This window comes from Ambystoma mexicanum, chromosome 6p (assembly GCF_040938575.1).
Source record: "Ambystoma mexicanum isolate Mex_15411 chromosome 6p, UKY_AmexF1_1, whole genome shotgun sequence".
Classification (NCBI taxonomy): Eukaryota; Metazoa; Chordata; class Amphibia; order Caudata; family Ambystomatidae; genus Ambystoma; species Ambystoma mexicanum.
The window spans coordinates 1,155,058,808-1,155,078,525 of record NC_090935.1 but is presented as its reverse complement, the minus strand read 5'-3'; the positions used below and the strand labels follow the sequence as shown (position 1 = coordinate 1,155,078,525).

At 44.7% G+C, this 19,718-nt stretch overlaps 1 protein-coding gene across 3 annotated transcripts in view; it reads right to left on the bottom strand.

Annotated features, from left to right (window-relative positions):
• ENTREP1 (endosomal transmembrane epsin interactor 1) overlaps positions 1-19,718 on the bottom strand; it is a 367,539-nt gene that overhangs the window by 195,496 nt on the left and 152,325 nt on the right. For all 3 annotated transcript variants that reach the window (XM_069625781.1, XM_069625780.1, XM_069625782.1), the window contains exons 3-4: positions 18,214-18,324; positions 7,593-7,721 (exon numbers count right to left, since the gene is read on the bottom strand). In XM_069625781.1, coding sequence (XP_069481882.1) covers positions 7,593-7,721; positions 18,214-18,324 — 240 coding nt within the window. The remainder of the gene's footprint in view (positions 1-7,592; positions 7,722-18,213; positions 18,325-19,718) is intronic.

Below are 19,718 nucleotides of genomic sequence, written 5' to 3'. Positions count from 1 at the left end.
CCACTACCACTCCTAATGACAAGCCTGATCTGGCTCCATTTAACTTCTCCAAAGTCTCCATTCAGGAAACTGAAAAAATCATTGCATCCCTAAAACCGTCGAACTGCAAAGGAGACAACTGTCGGGCCCAAATAATTAAGGATGCGGACAGAGACCTAGCCCCTTTTATCTCTAAAAGTATTAATGCCTCCTTTTCATCCAATACTGTACCAAGTAGCTTAAAAGAATCCTGGGTTCTGCCCCTTCTCAAAAAACAAACTTTAGACCCGTCCATCCCAACAAACTACAGGCCGATCACAACGGTCCCATTCCTCCTTAAGATATTAGATAGAGTGGCCCATCTTCAAATTCAGAAATACCTTGAGACCGAACAACTTCTAGGCTCCCGCCAATCAGGTTTCAGACCCCAGTACAGCACAGAGACTGCATTAATAGACCTTAAAGCGCAAATTGACGAGCTCAGCGACAAAGGAAATACAGCTATTACAGCTATGCTACTCCTCCTTGATCTGTTGGCAGCGTTCGACTTGGTGGACCATGCAGTATTATGCAAACACCTAGCATCGGCTGCCCACTTTTCGAGTAAAGCCATAGCTTGGGTCCAGTCCTTTCTAGACAACAGAAACATGCGAGTCTCTCCACTTCAGCATCAGCAGACCCAATTCAAACAACATGTGGCGTCCCACAGGGCTGCTGTGTCTCGCCAACCATGTATAATATCTTTCCTAAGCCTTTATTTGACAAATTGGATAGACTGGGTGTCACCTATACAAACTACGTGGATGACACTCAGATCCTCATTCCCCTTTCGGGCAATTTCACCTCAGGTACAGCTTTAGTAAACAAAATATACATCCTCATTCAGGCAGGGATGGCAACCCATGGCCTCTGCCTGAATGACGATAAAACTGAGATCCTGACCCTGGGCTCGGCAAATAACCTAAAAAAACTTGACACTAACTATAGCGCCTTCAACATTGATGGAAATATAATTACAGTCGCCAAAGAAGTGAAGACACTTGGCTTCTATATGGACTCCACGCTAACTCTAAAAAACAAAACTCCCTGGCCTCATCCACTGCTTACACTGGCAAATTCATCAGAGCATGCAGACCCGTCCTTTCACCAGCAAGCTGCATTATCTTAGCTAATGCTCTCATTTTATCTAAATTGGACTACTGTAATGCCTTGTACCTAGGAGCCAACAAATACATCATCAACAAACTACAGACGCTGCAAAATAATGTGCTCAGATCGGCCCTGAACCTCCCCACCAGAGAGCACATATCCAGTGCTAGGAGAAACCATCACTGGTTGAAAATTAACGATAGGATCCTCCTTAAAACTGTGTCATTGACCTTCAAATGTCTTAATAACACAGCCCCCTCCATACCTGAAGGAAAGAATAATTAGAAAAACCTCCTTACGACCTTCTAGGACAGCCAATTCCTACTGCCTTCAAATACCTAGATTCAGAAAAAAAAAACAGGAGGTAACAGCTTCCCAGTAAAAGCGGCCCAGCAGTGGAATGCACTACCAGTTGAGCTCAGAAGGGATCAATCCTACTACAGTTTCAGACGCAACACCCTCACCTGGTTACGTTTTATGACCACTAAGACTTATGATTGCAGTATTATGTTTACGCGTATGCTTCCTTCCGTACCTCTCTATGTACTTTCTGTACCCCTCTATGCCTGTAACTAAGCTTTAAGTATTCTTGTTATGTTGTGCGCCCAGTTACCTAAGGGTTTGGTGCACCCTACAAATCAATAAACAAACAAACATCTTTACGATGAAATACACGAGGTGCGCCGAGTTCTCGAAGCAAACACGTTTGCGGAAAAAACGGAACTGAGGCTACGGGCGCTTTGCGTCCTATTTATAACATCCGGTGACTTCGCCCTCGACGGAGGCCTTCGAGGGACATCGACCCGACGCCATCGACGCAAGACACCCTCTGCCGTAAAAGTTTCCGAAGTGCACAGCTATAGACATTACATGTCAAAGATGTGTAATACGTTGGGGGACTCAATCCATTCGAAATACATGTGCCATTTCATTGGCTGTTGGTATTTTCTTTATGGCAAAGAAGTGTGCCAACTTGATAAATGAATCAATGGTTACCATGATTGTCATGTGCGCATTTGAACTTGGAAGATCCATAATAAAATTGTTGCAAATCGTTTTCCAGGGAACTGTTTGTACTGGAAGGGGTTGTAAAAAAAACAAGGATTTATGATGCAGTTCTTTGATTAATTACATACATCACATGTCGAATACGGACATCTGTGGCCAAAGTAGACTGTATTTCAGCAGCTACCTGTTCGAAGAAATCCCCCTGTGGCCTCCCATTCTACTATCATGGCCCAGTTGCAGCAACTGTTCATGTCATTCTTTGTGAGAATATAAAAACTGATGCTCCTTAATCAGCATACCTTGAGGTTTCCCTAGGTTGTGAGGCAGAGCATGTATGATAAGGTGTCAGCGGTACAGTGTCGGACCTGTTGTAAGAAGTCCTAAACCGTGAAGCTAAACGTTGTGTATTGAAACAATTCTCTCTAGATCAAGTTTACAGAGTAATGTCAGAAGAAGGGCAGGAAAAAGCATCAGCATTATTAACATGGTGGTGCTTCCCGACATGCAAGTGACTATAAAATCATACAGGGCGAAGAGTTGGGCCCATCTTAATTGGCAGCTACTACGGCATTCGATCTGTTGCAGACAGGACAGGTTCTTACAGTCGATTCTAAGCTCTACTTTATGTTTGGCTCTTAGCTGCAGGTGCCTCCACTCTTGACATGCAGTTTTCATAGCCAAAAGTTAATTTGCCAGTACAAGATAATTGCATTCGATGGTGGTAAAGTTCAGTGAAAGGTAAGCTTCAGGATGCTCATGCCCATCAGCCTGTTCTTGTTGTAAAGCTGCTCCAGAGGCTCGGTCTGATGCATCAGATTCCACAAAAAATGGTTTATTACCATCCGGTTGACATAGAACCGGTGCTTCCAAAAAAGGTGCTGCAATTTGGCAAAGTCATCTTGTTCAGCAGAAAGACGTTTTGACCAGCAGAAAGAAGTTCCCTTTTTTAGAAGGTTGGTAATAAGCAGCACATTGAGGGATGAATTGGGAATTACTTTAGGGTTGAAATTTGCTAAGTCCAAAAAGCATTGACCATCCTTAATGGTGGTAGAAGCCAGTCAATCAAAAATATCCAGCACATTCCTTCCAGCCATCGCCACTAATTCAGATGATAAGGTGTATCCACGATAGACAACTGAGTCCTGGGCCAAAACACATTTCCCATGCTTTACCAATACCTGCATCTGAGTCGATCTGTGCTAGGATTTTCAATATTTTTCTGGACTCACGTACAAGCGGGACATGAATCACAAAGAAGGGATTCTTGTTTCATCAGGCATTAGTTAGTGAAGATGACCAACACTGGGGGCTTCTGTCCATCTCCCGCTCCTTCATCTGCTTCGGGAGCGAGAGCCAGTGCTTTCTGCCGCTCCAATGATTGGCAACCGGACATTCCTGAACTAAGACTTTTTATTCTATAATACATGGAGAGGCCTTGGACCTGCCTTATCTGGCCTTCTTTTTCTAATTTGCATAGGTTCAATGGTCTCGGGGAGTTCTGATACTGATGGACTTACTCAAGCTGGAACCACTGGAGTGGACACCTTCAGTCCCTTCTTTTCCAATTTGTGCTCCATTAAAAAATAATAAAGGGACAGACTGAGGGTAACCAAGGCTTCAATGGTTTCAGGTAGAGGTACTCTGCCCACTTTGCCTTTTCATTTTACCCCCTTCTTAGAAATAAACAGGCATCCTCTGGTCAACCAGTCTCATCTGCAATTTGTTCAAATCGGGTCACAAGGCTTCCACAGACCCCCCTATAAAAAGTCCAATTCGGGACGACCAAACATTTTCTTGAAGGCCGTCAGCAAGCCTGGATAGTTAATTAACATGGAGGGTTCAGAGGTTACCAAGGGTGTAGCCCATGCCAAAGCACTTACAAACATGTTCAATGTCATATAGCCCACTCTCACCATGTCAGTTTGGAATTGATGGAGCTTGAAGGTGAACTGTATAGTGCAGGTATTGAGGAGCTGTAGTTTCTTTGGCGCCCCATTAGATTTCCCAGAGGATAACCCTTCCAAATGAGGATCGAGAACTAGAGCATCCTGGGAGGCCACAGCCTGTGGCAGGGAAGCATTTTCAGCACAAAGGGACTGTACCTCCGTTCTTTTTTTTTTTTTTGTTTAATTTCTTTTTATTTTCAATTAACAACGTAAATACATACAACATACAAACATACAAACATTCAACTGGCATTTTGGCTTTTTCGGCGGATTCTGCCGTGGGGTCATCGTCTTAAAGTGTCCAACAGCTTATCTGCCCAGTCTGTGGCTGCTTCCGCTAGCTGCCTCCGTGTCCATACAACGGTGTCTATTCTTCCATTCCTTGTGTCTCCCTGTCCTGGGCGCTCTGGTATCCCCCAGCCTCCTCCAGATCCTCCTCGTCGGTTTCCTCTTCTTCTCGTCCAAATAGATTCTGCACTAGGGAATTCCATGCCGCTATTTTCCCAGCCGTTTCCCCCTCCCCTCTTTGCACCTCCGTTCTTAATGTCTGAGTAGCTGCAATTAATTCCTGTGTCTGTCCCATGAGGTCAAAGAGGTGATGTTGAAATCTGTCAGTGACTGGCCTTACCTTGGTCTCATAAAACTCCACAAGGTGTTGAAAAATGGCCTGTCTCTACCCAACGCCACCTTGTTTGTGGAGAGGACTCAGCAAGTGGCGCACGGAAGAGGAAACACACAGCGGCAACTGTAATTTTTCACGCTAGCCTCTCCTCCACCATAACCCATAGTGGTGCATAACGTGACCCTGAAGGAATTGCTTGAGTGGGTTCTTGTAAAAAACCCTAATACAGAGGTGATGGGAAATATATGCCATATCTGGCATTTGTGTGATCCTTGTGTGCTCTGTGAAAGATATCAATGGATAAATCAGACCAATAAAAGATTTGGAAATTAATTAAACACCAGGAGCATTGATTCTCACTGCTCAACTGATTACAAACCTCTGTCTTTTGCAGACAGGTCAATGTAGTAGATTACGTCTCTTCTGCTTGAAGAGGAAGCCATTAATACATATTGGCCCTCATTACGAGTCGAGCGGTAGCCGTGTCGTAAAACCGGCAGGAAGCCGCCAGACCCGTGGGGACTTACAAGCTGCGGACTTGCCGGAATCACCGGGGCATTACAGCCCCGGCTGTCCGGTAATTCCGGAGCTGGCATTCTGTTATTCGACATTCCCGTGTTTCTGCGTCCGTCTGCGGGCGGTGCCGTTCTGCCCGCCAGGGCAGACCTGGCAGACGGGAGGGCACCCGCCCAAAGAACTCGGAGAATGCTGGTCCGGAAACAACGGTACCAGCAAGCTTACCGGTACAGTTGTTTCCGGACTTGAATACTCGTAATGAGGGCCATTGTACCTTGTAAATGCTGTATCTGGTTATGACATCATGGGAGTGCAATATGGAAATCAAATTCCACTGCTGTGATGTAACAGCAGGGAATTACAGCATTTATCTGCCTTCAAAGGGTCTTTTTAGACTGACACTGGCTCCCTGACATTGCATGAGCCTAGACTCCTGAAGTGTTAAACAGAGCTGCGGCTTCCGCCCTGTCAATCACCCACACTGTGGCCAGCATTCAGCCTTTGGCAGTGCAGGAGCTACTGTTCTGTGAAACTCATGTCGCTTTCAATTATACAATATTCGGAAGGCTTTCTGTTTCTCACCTTTTCTGCTTCTAAGATTCGCATATCTCCTATGTTTTTTTCTTGTCTTTTTTTTGCTCCTCTCTCCTTTTTGGTCCTCCTTCGACTCGTCTTGCTCCTCTCCGTTCTATCTATCACTCATCTATTCGTACTTCTCCTCGTGATTCTGTTTCGTCTGCTCTACACACTCTTCAATGGCTATCCTTTGAATCTTGTTTACTTTTTAATGTTCTGTGTATTGTTTTTAAGTGCCTCTATGGCCTTGCTCCACCTTATCGTTCGTCTCTTATCTCTTTCTATTCTCCTGCAAGCTCTTTTCGTTCTCAATCTCTTTCTTCGAACTGTTCCTCTGCCTCCTTCTGCCCCCTCTAGCTTGCATTCCGTTTCTCTTCTTGCACCTAGGCACTGGAATGCTTTGTCCTTATCGCTCCGCTGTATTTTACCTTTCTGTCTTTTCAAAACTCGTCTAAAAGAAGATCTTTTTTCCAACTATTTTTGGTTTCATTATTTACGTACTCATTCGTATGTACTGTTGTTAGCTCAGTAAAAGCGCTTCGGCGTCAAGCGCTCTAAACATAAAATACAAATCCACCCGCCCCCATAGGGTGGAGGGAGCGAATGGAGCCAGGAGCCACAGGGGTGTGGGGTATGACAACCGGACTTGAGTGCATCTAATTCATGCCTGTATTGCACTGATGTCTAGCAAGCCTGATGATGCAGGGGACGTTCCCTGAAATTGGTCATATCCTACTGTATTTGAAGTTAAGCTTGTTTCTGTCTGTACTTACAAAATGTTAACTTAAATAAAAGTTATTTGAAGAAAAAAAATACAAATCCAAAATACTAATAGACTTGGGGATCCGGCACTTTTGGAGAGCAGCATTGTCAGGGAGAGTGAGGGAGCAGGGGGTGGGGGATGGGTGGCAAGAAGCCAGGTACTAGATTTCTTCTGGGGGAGGGAAGACATACAAGTGAGGGAGAAGGGCGAGAGAAGCAGGACGGGGGTATACATGTTTTTGCAGGATCCGGTAGGCACTTGAGATGTGGGGTTGTGCATGACACCAGGAATGGTTTTAGATTTCCTGAGGGTGGGAAGGCAATCACGAGGGACGCCAGGGATGAAGGCAGAAGGCCATGCATTTTTATGATGCAGTGGGGATGAAATGAAGCTAAGCGAGGTGCACATCAATATTGTATATGCTTCTCTCATACTGCCCCTTCCCACACCCTGCAGTGCTAGTCCATGGGGACACCGCTGGGAGTGAAAAGGGGCATAAAGGGCCATACATAATATAAACTTGTATACGGTACATGTCAAAAGCAGGGTGCATTTCACCTAGGGATACCCGATTGATGTAGATAATTCGAGCTTTGATCTCAAAGCCTATCAAAGGTCTCTCAGATCCCCTTGTTGGGGTATATTCCCGTTGTTGATGGCTACCCATCTATAATGCAGCATATGTTATGCTATGTTCAAGACTCTCATGGTGGGGAGAATGAGAAGTTGCAAGAGCACTTCTGGCCTGGTGACAAAATATGCACCCAGAGTGAGGGTAGTAGCTACGAGTGCAGCCCCGTGAGCCAATATTAGTAAGGACTTTCTCGAACGAGGATTGACCTCTTCAACACCAAGCCTGGTGTGAAGAGCAAAGGATGACTCGAAGAAACCCTTGTGAAGGGGTCCTTATGTAGGAAAGTAGAGATCATTTCTGCTCAGTGTATCCTTTCCCCAAAGTACCTCACTTCAGAAAACTGGATTTGTGCAACAGAAAAGCATTTTAAAATATTCCACTTTGAATAGTTTGTGTTACCTTGAGCAAGAGATGGACAGCGCTGCATGACTGGACTGGATACAGCCGCAAAGCATTTTCTTTCTCCGTGCATTTAGCCGTCTGGGTATCTTCACAACATATGCAAATTCTGCCTACTGAAAAATCTGTCTTTAAAAAGAATGGATTTGTATTAAAACAATGTATCAACGACACATGAAGCACAATCATGCATAGTGATGAACAGCATCCATCTGTAGTAGGTACCATTATTTAAAATTGTCCAATCCATACAATTTCAAGGTGCACAAATAACTTCCAATTTACAAAATAAATAATTTGGGTAGGGGTTTGACATTTCGAAAGTGCACTATTCGCCAACAGGCATCCTGCAGCTCGCACTGGCGGCTCAGATCAGAGAGACAGCTACCTGGGCAAGGTCTTGAGATCTTTAGAAAATAAAAAGAGATTGTCGAGTGCTGCAATGCTAAGAGCAGGGCTGTTCCAGGTGCAGAGGACTAAGACTGAGAAGGATCTTCCTCCCTTCTGGGAGAAGAGGAAACGTGGGGCAGTAAGTAGATGCAGACTGACTGACCCAGCGCGTAATTAGGAAAATGAGTTTGGTAATCAGGAAGGATGAGCAAATCCATTATAGTGGCAAAAGGGCGAGCAAAGACCAGAAACCGGTGGGGATAGATGGATCAAGAGACTGTTTTTCAAGAGGAGAATGAGCATAGCTTATTTTGAGATAGAAAATAGTGATCCCTCCCAAAGAGATGCAATTATAAAGATGGTAAGGTCAATGATCAAAGCATCTGTCAGAGAGACCAGCAACTTTAATGGAATAAGGAGAATGGAGAGCCATATTACAGGTGAGCCAGAAGCATCATCATCTCATCGGTCAAATTATTAGGAAAAGGCGATGGAGTCTTGGCGGAGGGAAGAAATAATGTGAGGACATAGTGGAAGAAGAGGGATCACCAGGGTTCTGGCAATGGGTTGACAAGCGATAATATTGTAAATAGTTATAATTTTGGTTCAGAAGAAAATGGAATGTTTATTGACAAGCTCATGAGAAGGAACTGGATGAGAAGTCAAGGTACAGGAGGAAGAAAATTCCTTGAATGTGTTAAAAATGTCGTTATGGATATTGAAGCAGAAGGAAATGCATCCACTATGGTAGGTATCAATAACTCTGGTAATAGCCTGAGGATAGATGTTAAGAGTTGACCCTAATGCAGGTTTATCGGCAAAAGATAGTATGGCACCAGCAGTATTCAACTTATCTTGCCTCCACACTGAGGTATTTCATGTTCTCAATGGCACCAGCAGCATTCAATGAACCACGGTGTTTGACAAGGTCAGCATCCTGACCTTGTCAAGCAAGGGAGGGGGAGGCCCGTCTCCAATTAATCCTGGACCTGTCCTGGCTCTGAGGGGCGTTGGGGGAAACCTGGATTCTATCTCTTCTGCTGGAACCTGCATGCTTTCCAGCAGTACACCTTTGGCTCAACATGCCTCGCCAATCAGATGCTTGCCAGTCTCTATGTGTTTGTATAGCCAATGAACCGGATGAGCAACAGAATGTCAGACCCAGACGAGCGTCGAACATCTGCACCAAACCAACAGAGACTGAGACAACCACTAATACTAGCCCTCCAGGAAGTCAGGAAGTGGCTGTGCCATGCCAGCAACACAAAACTGCAGCGGGGGGAAGAAGGGAGCTGCAGGACGTATACAAGCAGCATGTAAGGAGTGCCTCGTCGCCGCATGCCGAGTGTGCTGACATCATTTGCTTGGATTCCCTAGACCACAAGGGACATGTTACAGGACTTGTGGCACTCCCAGCCCCAACACCTACCTCCAGGGTCCCAGAGAACCAAACCCCAGCTCCAAACTGGGATACTGCCCCACGAAGGCTGCAGTGGACCCTCTGCAGATGGGCAGGTCTGGCTGTTAAAGAATTCCCTTTGGACATACACCTGCCTGACAGAGTAAACACAGGGCACAATCCCAAATACCATTGGAATACTAACTATTGGATAGAGTAGGGACAGCTAGTAAATCCTTGAAAGAGTTGAAATGGCAGTCATATTAGGGAGACCCTTCTAGTGTAAGATTAGCGCATAGACAGTAGGGGTTACCATCCAGTAAAACTAAACAGGGGTTATGGACGGATGGGTTAGGGTGGGATCCAAAGGGAGATAAGGGGGAGAGAGACAGCCCTATGGCCCACAAAGTAATAATAAAAACCCTTGAACCATCCATGGGTCTCAGAGGGATTTGTTTGCCATTTGTGACAGGTGCTAAATGTGTTTAGAGGAAGGTGCTGTCATGACTTCACTGGGAAACAACCCCCAACAAACAAATATAATTGAAAGATAGTATCTTTATAGGTTCTTTTACATGAATTTGGGGATGGGGAATAATGTAAGGGTATTCCCTGCTGGGGGTTGAACATTAACTAAACAGGAGGGTTCCCTCTCAGGCCTAGCTCCTGCCCTGTCCCCTCCTTGATTCAACAAGTGCTTCACTATTTAAGCCTCCTCCCTCTTGACACCTCTGCAGGAACTTAAAGTCCATAGTTATGATTTCCAGGTCACTGGTCGTTTTCCTCAGATTTCTCTGAGCATACAGGTTATCGCTGTATTAAACGTATGTCAACTTTCCCCAGGATGTCTAATACATCTTCCCAAGGAAATAGGTCAAGCACTTACGCAGTTCCTTCTTGATGCACAAATGAAAGTCATAAACTCAAATAATCTCTAGCCTGGTCCCTACCTGGCAACAATCACAGCCCCTTTCCACAAGGGGGATGTCTTTGGTTCAAACAGTATCCCCGTGGGTCTCTTCCCAGCATCACTCACAGTGTTCTGTATAAAGTCACCTCTGAGTTTGCTTTCTTGGTGGGTGAGTGGCCTTCACCCTTGGCTGCTTGGTGAATAGTGTGGCCAAGATGTTGCAGGGACTCTTGCTGCAGCTCTATGTTCATTAAGGTTAGATTCCACAGTTTCTCCCTGGAGCCTGGCTGGCCCAGAACATGTTTAGGCACACCTCCCTGTCTTGGGATCCTAAACCTATTAACTCCTAGTCCCATCGTCTTTTCCTCCTCACCGAGCCAATGTTCACTAGTGCCCAGGGGTTGGATTCTGGACCTCGTCTCTGGGCCTCAAGATGGCTGATGGTTAAAATCTTGCCACTTGGTTGTTCCTCCTCACACTTCTCTCCAACAACAAATAGGCTTATGTTGTCTCACTCTCCTGCTGTCACTCTTCCTATGTCTAGCAGGGACTTCACACTGACCCACTAGCTCACTTCCTCGTTCTCCTGCTCTTCCTCAAAGGACTCTTCTGCCCCCTTTTAACTTCTCACTTTTGGGGGTTCTTTACTTTCTCAATCCTCCACGTCCTAGGATCTACACTTTTCTTGGATCTTTAAACCTTCTCCCTGTCTTGTTCTCTCATCTCCTCCCACTCTCCTAACTCCTCTCGCACCCCTAATCCCAAACTGCTCCACTGTCCCCAACTGCCACTGCATCCCCAACTTCTGCTCCAACCATCCCCAACTTTCGCTGCTTTCCCAATTCCCTGGCCTCGCCATTTCTGCCTGCCTCCACATCTCCACCTGCAGTCTCAGCTCCTCCTGCAACCCCAGCTCTTCCTGCACCTCCAACACTTCCACTACCTCAAGCTCCTACCCGAAAGCTATTACCTGCTTATGTATTTATAATAGTGCCTTCACTCCTCTGGTGCAGGCTTGAGGTATGGGTCTGCAATTGAGTACAATCAACTTTCCAATTCAGGGATTCATTGGGTTACCTGGGTCTCCTGCACCCAGGCACATCTACTCTGACTTTGAAGCTCCCTCTCTCAGCACAGACTGAGTATCTAAAAGGCTGGTCTGCCATCTTAATTTTGCCAGAATCCTGAATGCTTATTTGCACTCACGTGCCAAGCTCTGCAGATAGAGCCTGCAGGAATTGCATTTGACTGCTGCTTCTTCACCACAGCAGTGCTGCACATGTTGTTTTTGTATTACGCTCTACAGGAATATCAATTGCCCCAAAATGATGTGGCTCATGGTTTGCTGGGACCACCAATGTCAATATACTATTCTGAGTGTGATTCCTTAAAAGGGAGTAGCAGTATATTAAGCAATGTGGCAATCCCTTCACCCTGCCTCCACGTGTAATGGGGGAGACCAGGGGATTCTCGCTATACTATCCCCAGTACTCGCATGGGGTAGCAGGTTGTATGATCCGCCTGCTGCTTCATCTACACAAACACCTTGAGGGACAAGCGGGAGTAATGTCACAGCCCATTTGGTTTGAGGGGAGAAAGATGTTCTGTGGTCATTTGAAGCCAATTCGTATGGTCACTGAAGCATAACTCGGCAGACAAACCAGGATCCTTTATTAGAAGAATTGCGGTGTAGAAAAGAAAACCTAGGCAGAAGTAGAGATGAAAACTCTGTTCTAGAAACTTATATGTCAAGGGAGGTGGAGGAGGAGCGGAGTAGGGAGCCACATTAGCGATCACAATGTGAAGGGGTGAGCCAATTGTCACGCCATGTGAGTGGCAAAGAGTGTTGGCAATAAGTCTTATGGGCATTGGAATAAGTAGGGCCGACCACCGTTTGCCAGAGTCCCAATATAGACAAGTTGTCGGCTAAATTGTAAACATGGGGTGGCGGGGTCGAACGCACCAAAGATTAAAATCCCCACGTAAAATCAATCTAGCTTGTTTTAGTATTAGTTAAATAACCAATTGTGTGAAGCAGTCCTAAAGGAGGGTATTAGATAGGTTGCAGGAAGGAGGGGAGGAAATGATAGGTGTTCAGAATGGAGAGATAAGGCATTATCTCACCATTAATAGGAGTGGGATAGATTTTTACAAGTAGCAGGTTATTCCTAATGGTATGGATGACAGAAAGAGGGGGTCATCATGAAGAGCCTTTGAACAGAAGTTCAACACCAGTACCCCAATCATCGGTGCTATTATAAGAATCTGTAGCCAGATAGCAAACCTGAATTATGGACGGTATAGTCGATGGTGCAAGCGAGGTCTGACTAAGAGTCAAAATGTCAGCGTTATAGGTAACAAGCAAGTCATTGATATGGGGAGTGTTTTCTTACTAAATAATGTTAGTCAGAAAGCAGGATAAAGGATCTCATTTGGGGAGGTTATCTTGATAGGCAAGGAGTTACAGGGAGAAAGAAAGAATGAAGCCCTTCTGCGGCATAAAAACATGAGCAGGGGGATTTAAGATACCTTTGGAGCAAAAGGTATTAGCAGTATTCGAAAATGTTAAACAGTGTCAAAAATGTAGTAGAATCTTGTGGGTAAAATGCCACTACTTAAGTTAAGAGAATTTAGAAATTAAAGGGGATGTTTAGTCAAAAACGTTATCGTTTAAAAAGATGGGCCATAATCAAAAAAAATATTTAAAATATTTTCATAAAATGTTCCTATGTAATATTTGTGGGAAGTGAGACTCAAAGTGATACATTTTAAGCACTAGGATGCATCCATTTTCTGAAATGAATGAGCCTACTGTCTTTATGTTAAACCTGCTCAGTTGAACCTGGGAAGGTCGATCGGAGAGGAAGGAGGTCAACCAGGTCAGTGCCTGGTCCATTTTGTGGAGTGCATCACTGAGCCGATTAATAAGGGTGGAATGATTGATCGTGTCAAAGGCAGAGGAACGATCAAGAAGGATTAGACTGGAAGGAGAATTGGAATGGAGATTAGCGAGCAAGTCATCACGGGTGTTCAGGAGTGCAGTTTCCGTAGCTCTTGCTGCTTTGAAGCCAGACTGGTGGTCGTGGAGAAAACCAACAGATTCAGTGTGGATGATCAGTTGGGGGATGATCAGCTTCTCCAAGAGTTTGCCCAGAAAGGGGGTAATGGAGATAGGGCGGTAGGATGTAAGCATGGATGGGAAGAGATGGTTTTTACTTTGACACGCAGAACAAAGTCTAGCGGTGTAGCTGTGGCAACCACAGTGAGGGTTCACACATAAAGACATTCTAATGATCAGGTGGTACAACTAGCCTATGAGAGCAAGAGGACTGCCTGTGGGCTGTCAGTCATCTTCTAGTGAACAAATAATAGAATTGGTGTCCAGGCATCTTTACCTTTCTGGAAGAAATGGGGAAATCAGCAGAGATAGTAAAGAGTCTGCAAATCTGAGCTACCACAGTATACGCGCGGCTGCTGAGACAGCGCACACATATAAGAGTAGTCAAATGATCAAGTGGTTTTGTGAGCCTGTCAAAGCAGGACTGCCTGAGGGCTGTCGTCTATCTTGGAATGCTAATTAGATGCACATAAATCAAGTCACTTAAAGCTGTGATAACCATGCATCCAGATCCGCTGGACTTTCAGGAAAGCGGCAACAGATCCACTGCTTAAAATAAACTGAAGAACTTGGGCCTACCACATCTGTTTCGAAAAAGATTTTGCTAGTTTAACAGATAAAGAAACTGGGCCTTGAAAAAAATGTGTTAAAGAATGGTTTGTCTGACCATAACTGGTCCAGGGTTTACTTGTTTGCCCTGTTATACAGGTGATGTATATGAAAGATTAAGAAGTCTTCAAATCTTGTGTTTTTTTCAGCAATACCTATGTCTTGAGCCAAATCCAGTGGCACAATCATGATTAAGGCTCACATTAGGTGACACTAGTCCTAAGTACTAGATAGCTCACTCTACCGTGATTTATCTCCTGGCATAGGAAGTACGCCCGGTCCAGGATATCCCCTGTTACATCCTCTTGGACATTCACTTCTTGAGACATTTAATTCTTATTCTTTTACTTTGTCTCCACCTTCACATCGTCACGATATTGGGTTAGATATAGGATTAGCCATACAATCTGAGTTAGAGTTAGAATGATGGTTTGATTTGATTTTAAATGTAAATTGCGCACATCCTCACGGAACAAGCATTTAGGTGCAGATGTTCAATTCCTTGAGCAACAACTTAGATCAATAAGAAGGCAGAAATTATTGAAACAAGTAATCCTTCAATTTTCTACGAAAGAGAGACAGAGAAGTTGTTGTCCGGAGTTCAGCAGGCAATGTGTTCCAAAGACGAGAACACTTGACTGAAAAACATTGATCAACCCGAAAGACAAAATGGGAAGGCGGAACATCCAACAAACTTTGCCCGATCGAGCAAAGAGAGCGTGACGGGTGATGAAGGTGGTTACGTTAAGGGTTTACTTTAGGGTTAGAGTTTATGATCAGGGTGAGGATAGGGCGAAGAATATTGGTAAGAGATCAACGGGCCTACAGGTGAACTTCTCATGTAAGGACAAAGGGAATGTATGGTGAAGTGAAAGACAGAAGAGGTAAAGGTAAGAAGAGATGAGAGTGAATGTATGGAGAAGTGAAGGCGTCATACCTCCTTTAGTATCCCCTTTCCAAGAGACATCCTCTACTCTAAAGAGCACTGATTTTTTTTATGCTCACACTACATGAACAACACAACCCTGTTGCTCCATGTGACCTGGCAAGAGATATATTACTTTAGTAATCAAACGCCACCCGACTATTACCACTTCATGGAATTTTCTTCTACCCAGTCATGGATAAATACTGCCCATCGTGGAAGGCAATCTTTTTCCATAATATTGGCTGCAAAGTTTTGAAGCCGAGTCCAAATTCTTTTTTTTAAATTCTGCATTTTGTGAAATGTCCAGTTTCCTTTACACAAATCCTATAACACACATAGGTAGCATTGTAATTTTTTAATTTAATGGAGATAAATACTACATTGTGATGCTTCAATCGGAAAGATAAACACATGCAAAAGGTGATTGGTTGTCATACGTCATTGAATTGGATTTTCCTGTTTACATAAACAAAGTCCCCGTTCTAACACCAACACCATCCTGATAGTTTTGAAAATCACCTTGACAGTGCTGTGTACTTGGGATGTCACTTTCTGTGATGCTATGTCCCATGACACATCCAATACAGGAGTCCTCACAATATCAGAAGAACAGGAATGCCTACGTGCGAAGCCTGCCCCTAGTCCATCAAGACACATTCCTTGAGAGGTTGTGAAGGTATAGATTTCTATTTAAAAACTTAGTCACCACAGCAATATTTTCAGGGTCTGCTTCTAATCGGAGCCCTGTGCTCCCGGTCTGACTAAGATGCATGTTGCAATCGGAGACACAATGCAAAATGCTGAGCTCTGCATTGCACCGCCCTTCTCTCTAGCAATGTGAAGCAGTGTCCCTTCAAATGGTGTATAAGGTGGACTCAACTTTGGGGCTCATTTGTTGTGTGTTGCAAAGAGGGATGCCAGGTGGCTAAGGAGGCTGATCATGAGTTCTACGGGCACTTGCTTGTTGTGGTGTGTGGAGATGTTCTGTAGTCCCTCAGCCTGGCACATAACACTTGATCAAGGGCGATATCACTTACTTCGCAGTGTTGTCCAATCTTTTTTGGACTGCCAATGAACCTTTACACTTAAGGTCACAATGCTTTTTGTTGAGACAATACTTTCTAGTTGAGATTTGTTTTCCTTCCAAATCTCAACGACCATGGATTTCATGAAACAGAATAACGGAGAGCCATCAAATGATTCCATGGAATGGGTAATTCAGAGCCATTAAATGGGGGTGTGATCTGTTTTAAGCTGATTGGAATGACCCAGGATGAAAACATGTAATGAATGAAAGATGACATAGATGTACATGAGGTAACCTGCATACGTGGGAAACGGGAGTACACTTCTATGGGGACTACCAAGTACTTATTGTCCTTAAGCGGTCCAAAGAAATATGCAACAACGCTTTTCCAGGATGGCCTCGGGTAGCTCAGACATCGCTAGTGGTTCAGATGGATGTGGTCAGCTGATGCACTGATATACGTGACAAGTTACACATGTCCCCTACAATCATGTTGTCTAAGAAAGGCAATCACATGGTGTCCCATATGTATCATTTAGTGGATACCTCACCACGACAGCCTTCATGGACTGTGTCAATTTCTTGTTGCAATTATTTTGGGATCACCATGCAGCATTTCCATAGATGAACTTGTATAGGGGGCCTCACTTTTTCCAGTTGAGTACATGCAGCCTCCACACCTGACAAATCTCGACTGGCATAGGCTGCAACATGTTTGGCTGAATCTGTCCCAGGCTTGCACTGGGCAAGTACACCTTCTACCAACACTCAAGACTGGTGTCAGCTGTCTGTTAAGGGATAGGTTAAGGTACTACATGTAATCTGCTAAGGCTGTGTTATGCTTTTATTTCTGAAAGACCACTCTACATTCCACCGACTAGTTAAATTGCACAGCTTGTTTTGTTAGTTCTCTTAATGGGTGCTTGTAGTTGAGGGATCCTTCAAATAGCAGCTACAGTTGCTGTTCCTCCCCAGCATTGCATCAGTGGGGGCCAGCGTTTCTGCAATGGCTTGCGCTTTGTCGGGGTCAGGCTGCGTTCCATGGCCTGAAAAGATGTGCCCAAAGGAGTCTGTCCCAAATGCCTGGGGTCATAAGGTCTATGAGAATCTGGCATTGGGGTTACAAGAAGGTAACCCGCCATTTTGGATTTCATACTGTGTCTGGCTGGCCCTGTGCGAGCTGATCACCTCTCCTTCAGAATGTCTGCTTCTATTTCCCTCTCTCTGTGTTCCCAGCGTGTGAGAATATTGAGCCTGAAAGCTCCCTGGGAAGCTCTGCTCTTGGAAGCTTTCATGATCCGAGAAGTGATACAGTGTATCTATCGCCTGTCGTTGTTTGGCTTGGAGAAAAGTGGCAGGGACTTAACATGTGCACGCAAGTCACACAGACCGTGCTGATACTTGACATATGCATTTAGACAGGTGTGTTGCTAGGTCTGGAAAAGACCCGGGGCTACGCTGATGTCGGAACTGTCGGGTCTGGGGGCTAGCTAGCCTTTTGGTTGTAGCTCCTGAGATTCTATCCGGGGCTACAGCCAAAAGACCATGAGTTATAGCCCCCTTTGCCGCCCACTAGCAACACCTCTGCATTTAGATTTCTCTGACGCTACTACCAATGAAAGCAATGCATCTATTTCAGTGTTTGTAGTCGAAGCTTTGACTTGATCCAGAATCTCAGAGCAACATTAACGCATTAGAGTTTCTGTTTACTCCTAAACCCAGCAGCTTAGATCCAGGTACTTGGAATCCGTAGCTTTACTCTCATGATGTATAGCTTATGATAATGTGTTATTTAAATAGCGCCTGTTCCACACTATAGCGTGTACTCATGATTCCCAGAGTTCACAGATGCATAACTCTCTGCTGATCATTGGTGCTGGATCACCACCACCTTCAACCCTTGACACGCCCACTAACTCCCCAATCACAAGGTTTCATCACAGGCTGTGGCGTAATCACATTGATAAGGACACTTTGTAAGGCATCTTACATCCATATGCAAGAGATATTATTGCTAAATACATATACAATCAATAAAGATATCAATGATTAAAAAGAGAGAGCATGCCTTAAACTGAATTGATTCTAAGTTGAACGCTATTGTCTTCTGTTAAACACTCCACTCCTGCTTACACTCCTGCCAGGAATCAGTGCATCACATCCTCAGCTGTAGGGAGAGACACTGCATCTCGGATTGTGTGTGTGTTGAGGGAAATGTCCTGTATGTAATGCTTCCTTACCAATTGACAACTTGTCATACTGGAGACAAACTGAGCACCCTGGCATCCCAAGATGAATCCAGCCAAGTTAAGGAGGACACAGACCACCGACAGCAGAACAAAGAGGTTAACCTGCAGCGGTAAAACAGAGGTGTACAGGGGATGAGTGAAATACGGAAATCAGAACATGCCAGCACTCATGCAGTGTTAAGATATCTGGTAAAGAAAGTCTATTTTACAGATTAGTTATGGTATCACAACTATGCTGCACCAGGTGAATGACATCACAACTGGACTGCAAAACCTTACTGTGCTACAGTTCAAAGGTTACCATAGGGCATTGATAACCTTATACCAGTAGCACATCGAACACACGAACACCACTGTATGGTATGTTTTCAAAAATGGAAGAACAAGCACATTTTGTGGTTTTGTACAGGGGAATGTGTATTATGAGGAACTGTGTACCTCAAACCTAAACGCTGGCGCGATATAGCAGGTCACGTTGGTGTGTCATGACTTTGCAAGGCGAGAAAGCATACCAGAAAACTCCACAAACTGTCCCGGTTATGTGCTTGGTTGGCTGTATACTATAAAAACAAAAGGCCACCTTATTTTTCAATTTGCATCATTTCACTTCCAACACTCTGAAAAGGAAAACAAATATCATGTAGGAGTCGTTTATGACGTTGCAACTGTGAAAGCGCTTTTTCCACCTCCTTCTCCCTATGTGCTTACAAATTGCCTTTCCACCACCATCTCCCCTCTGGTCTTACAACTCTCTCTCTACCACTTTCCCTCGCTCTGGTCTCACAAACTCTCTTTCTACATTCTTCTCCACCTCTGGAGTAACAAAATCTCTCCCCTTCTGTCCCTCTGGTCTCCAAACTCTTCTGCAACCTCCTCCATAAACTCTACATGATCACCAACATCGCTTGCCTTCCCTCTCCTTCCAGCTCCAGTCCCTCCTCAAGCCTCCCACAATCTCTATGCTCGAAGCTTCGTCCATCTTCTCTGCTTAAACTTCAAGGGCTCACTCCATTCTCCTGCCCCAACTAGACTGAGCTGCTGAGCTTATATTGGGTGATGAGTGTTTGCACCTTTAAGTGTTAGAGCTGTGCTGAGCCCAATAGATCAAAATGAGCTTGGTCATGGGGATAAAGTGGCCCAGAGGAAACCATGAAAGGGCTGCCAGACATTTTGATTATATGTCCTACTCTTGTTTACATACTGAGGAATTTGGACAGGAAGGTAGTTTTCTGGCAGGTCTGGTGTATAGGTGGCACACTGGCCCCATTTCGGGGACTTTGGTAGTATTTTTGGGAGTTTGTGGACTGCGGGAGGTTCACAGGTAGAATACCTTTCAAATATGCTGTAGAACGTGGGGATTTAATACCAGATTGGGTGCCTAAGTGACTTTTGGAGGGTTTTGCAATCTCTAACTTTCGTTCTAGGGTCGGTAGTAGGGTTCCATGTGACTATCCCCTGGCATGCAAAGGAGCCCAAGGAAAGGACTTTGTTAGATT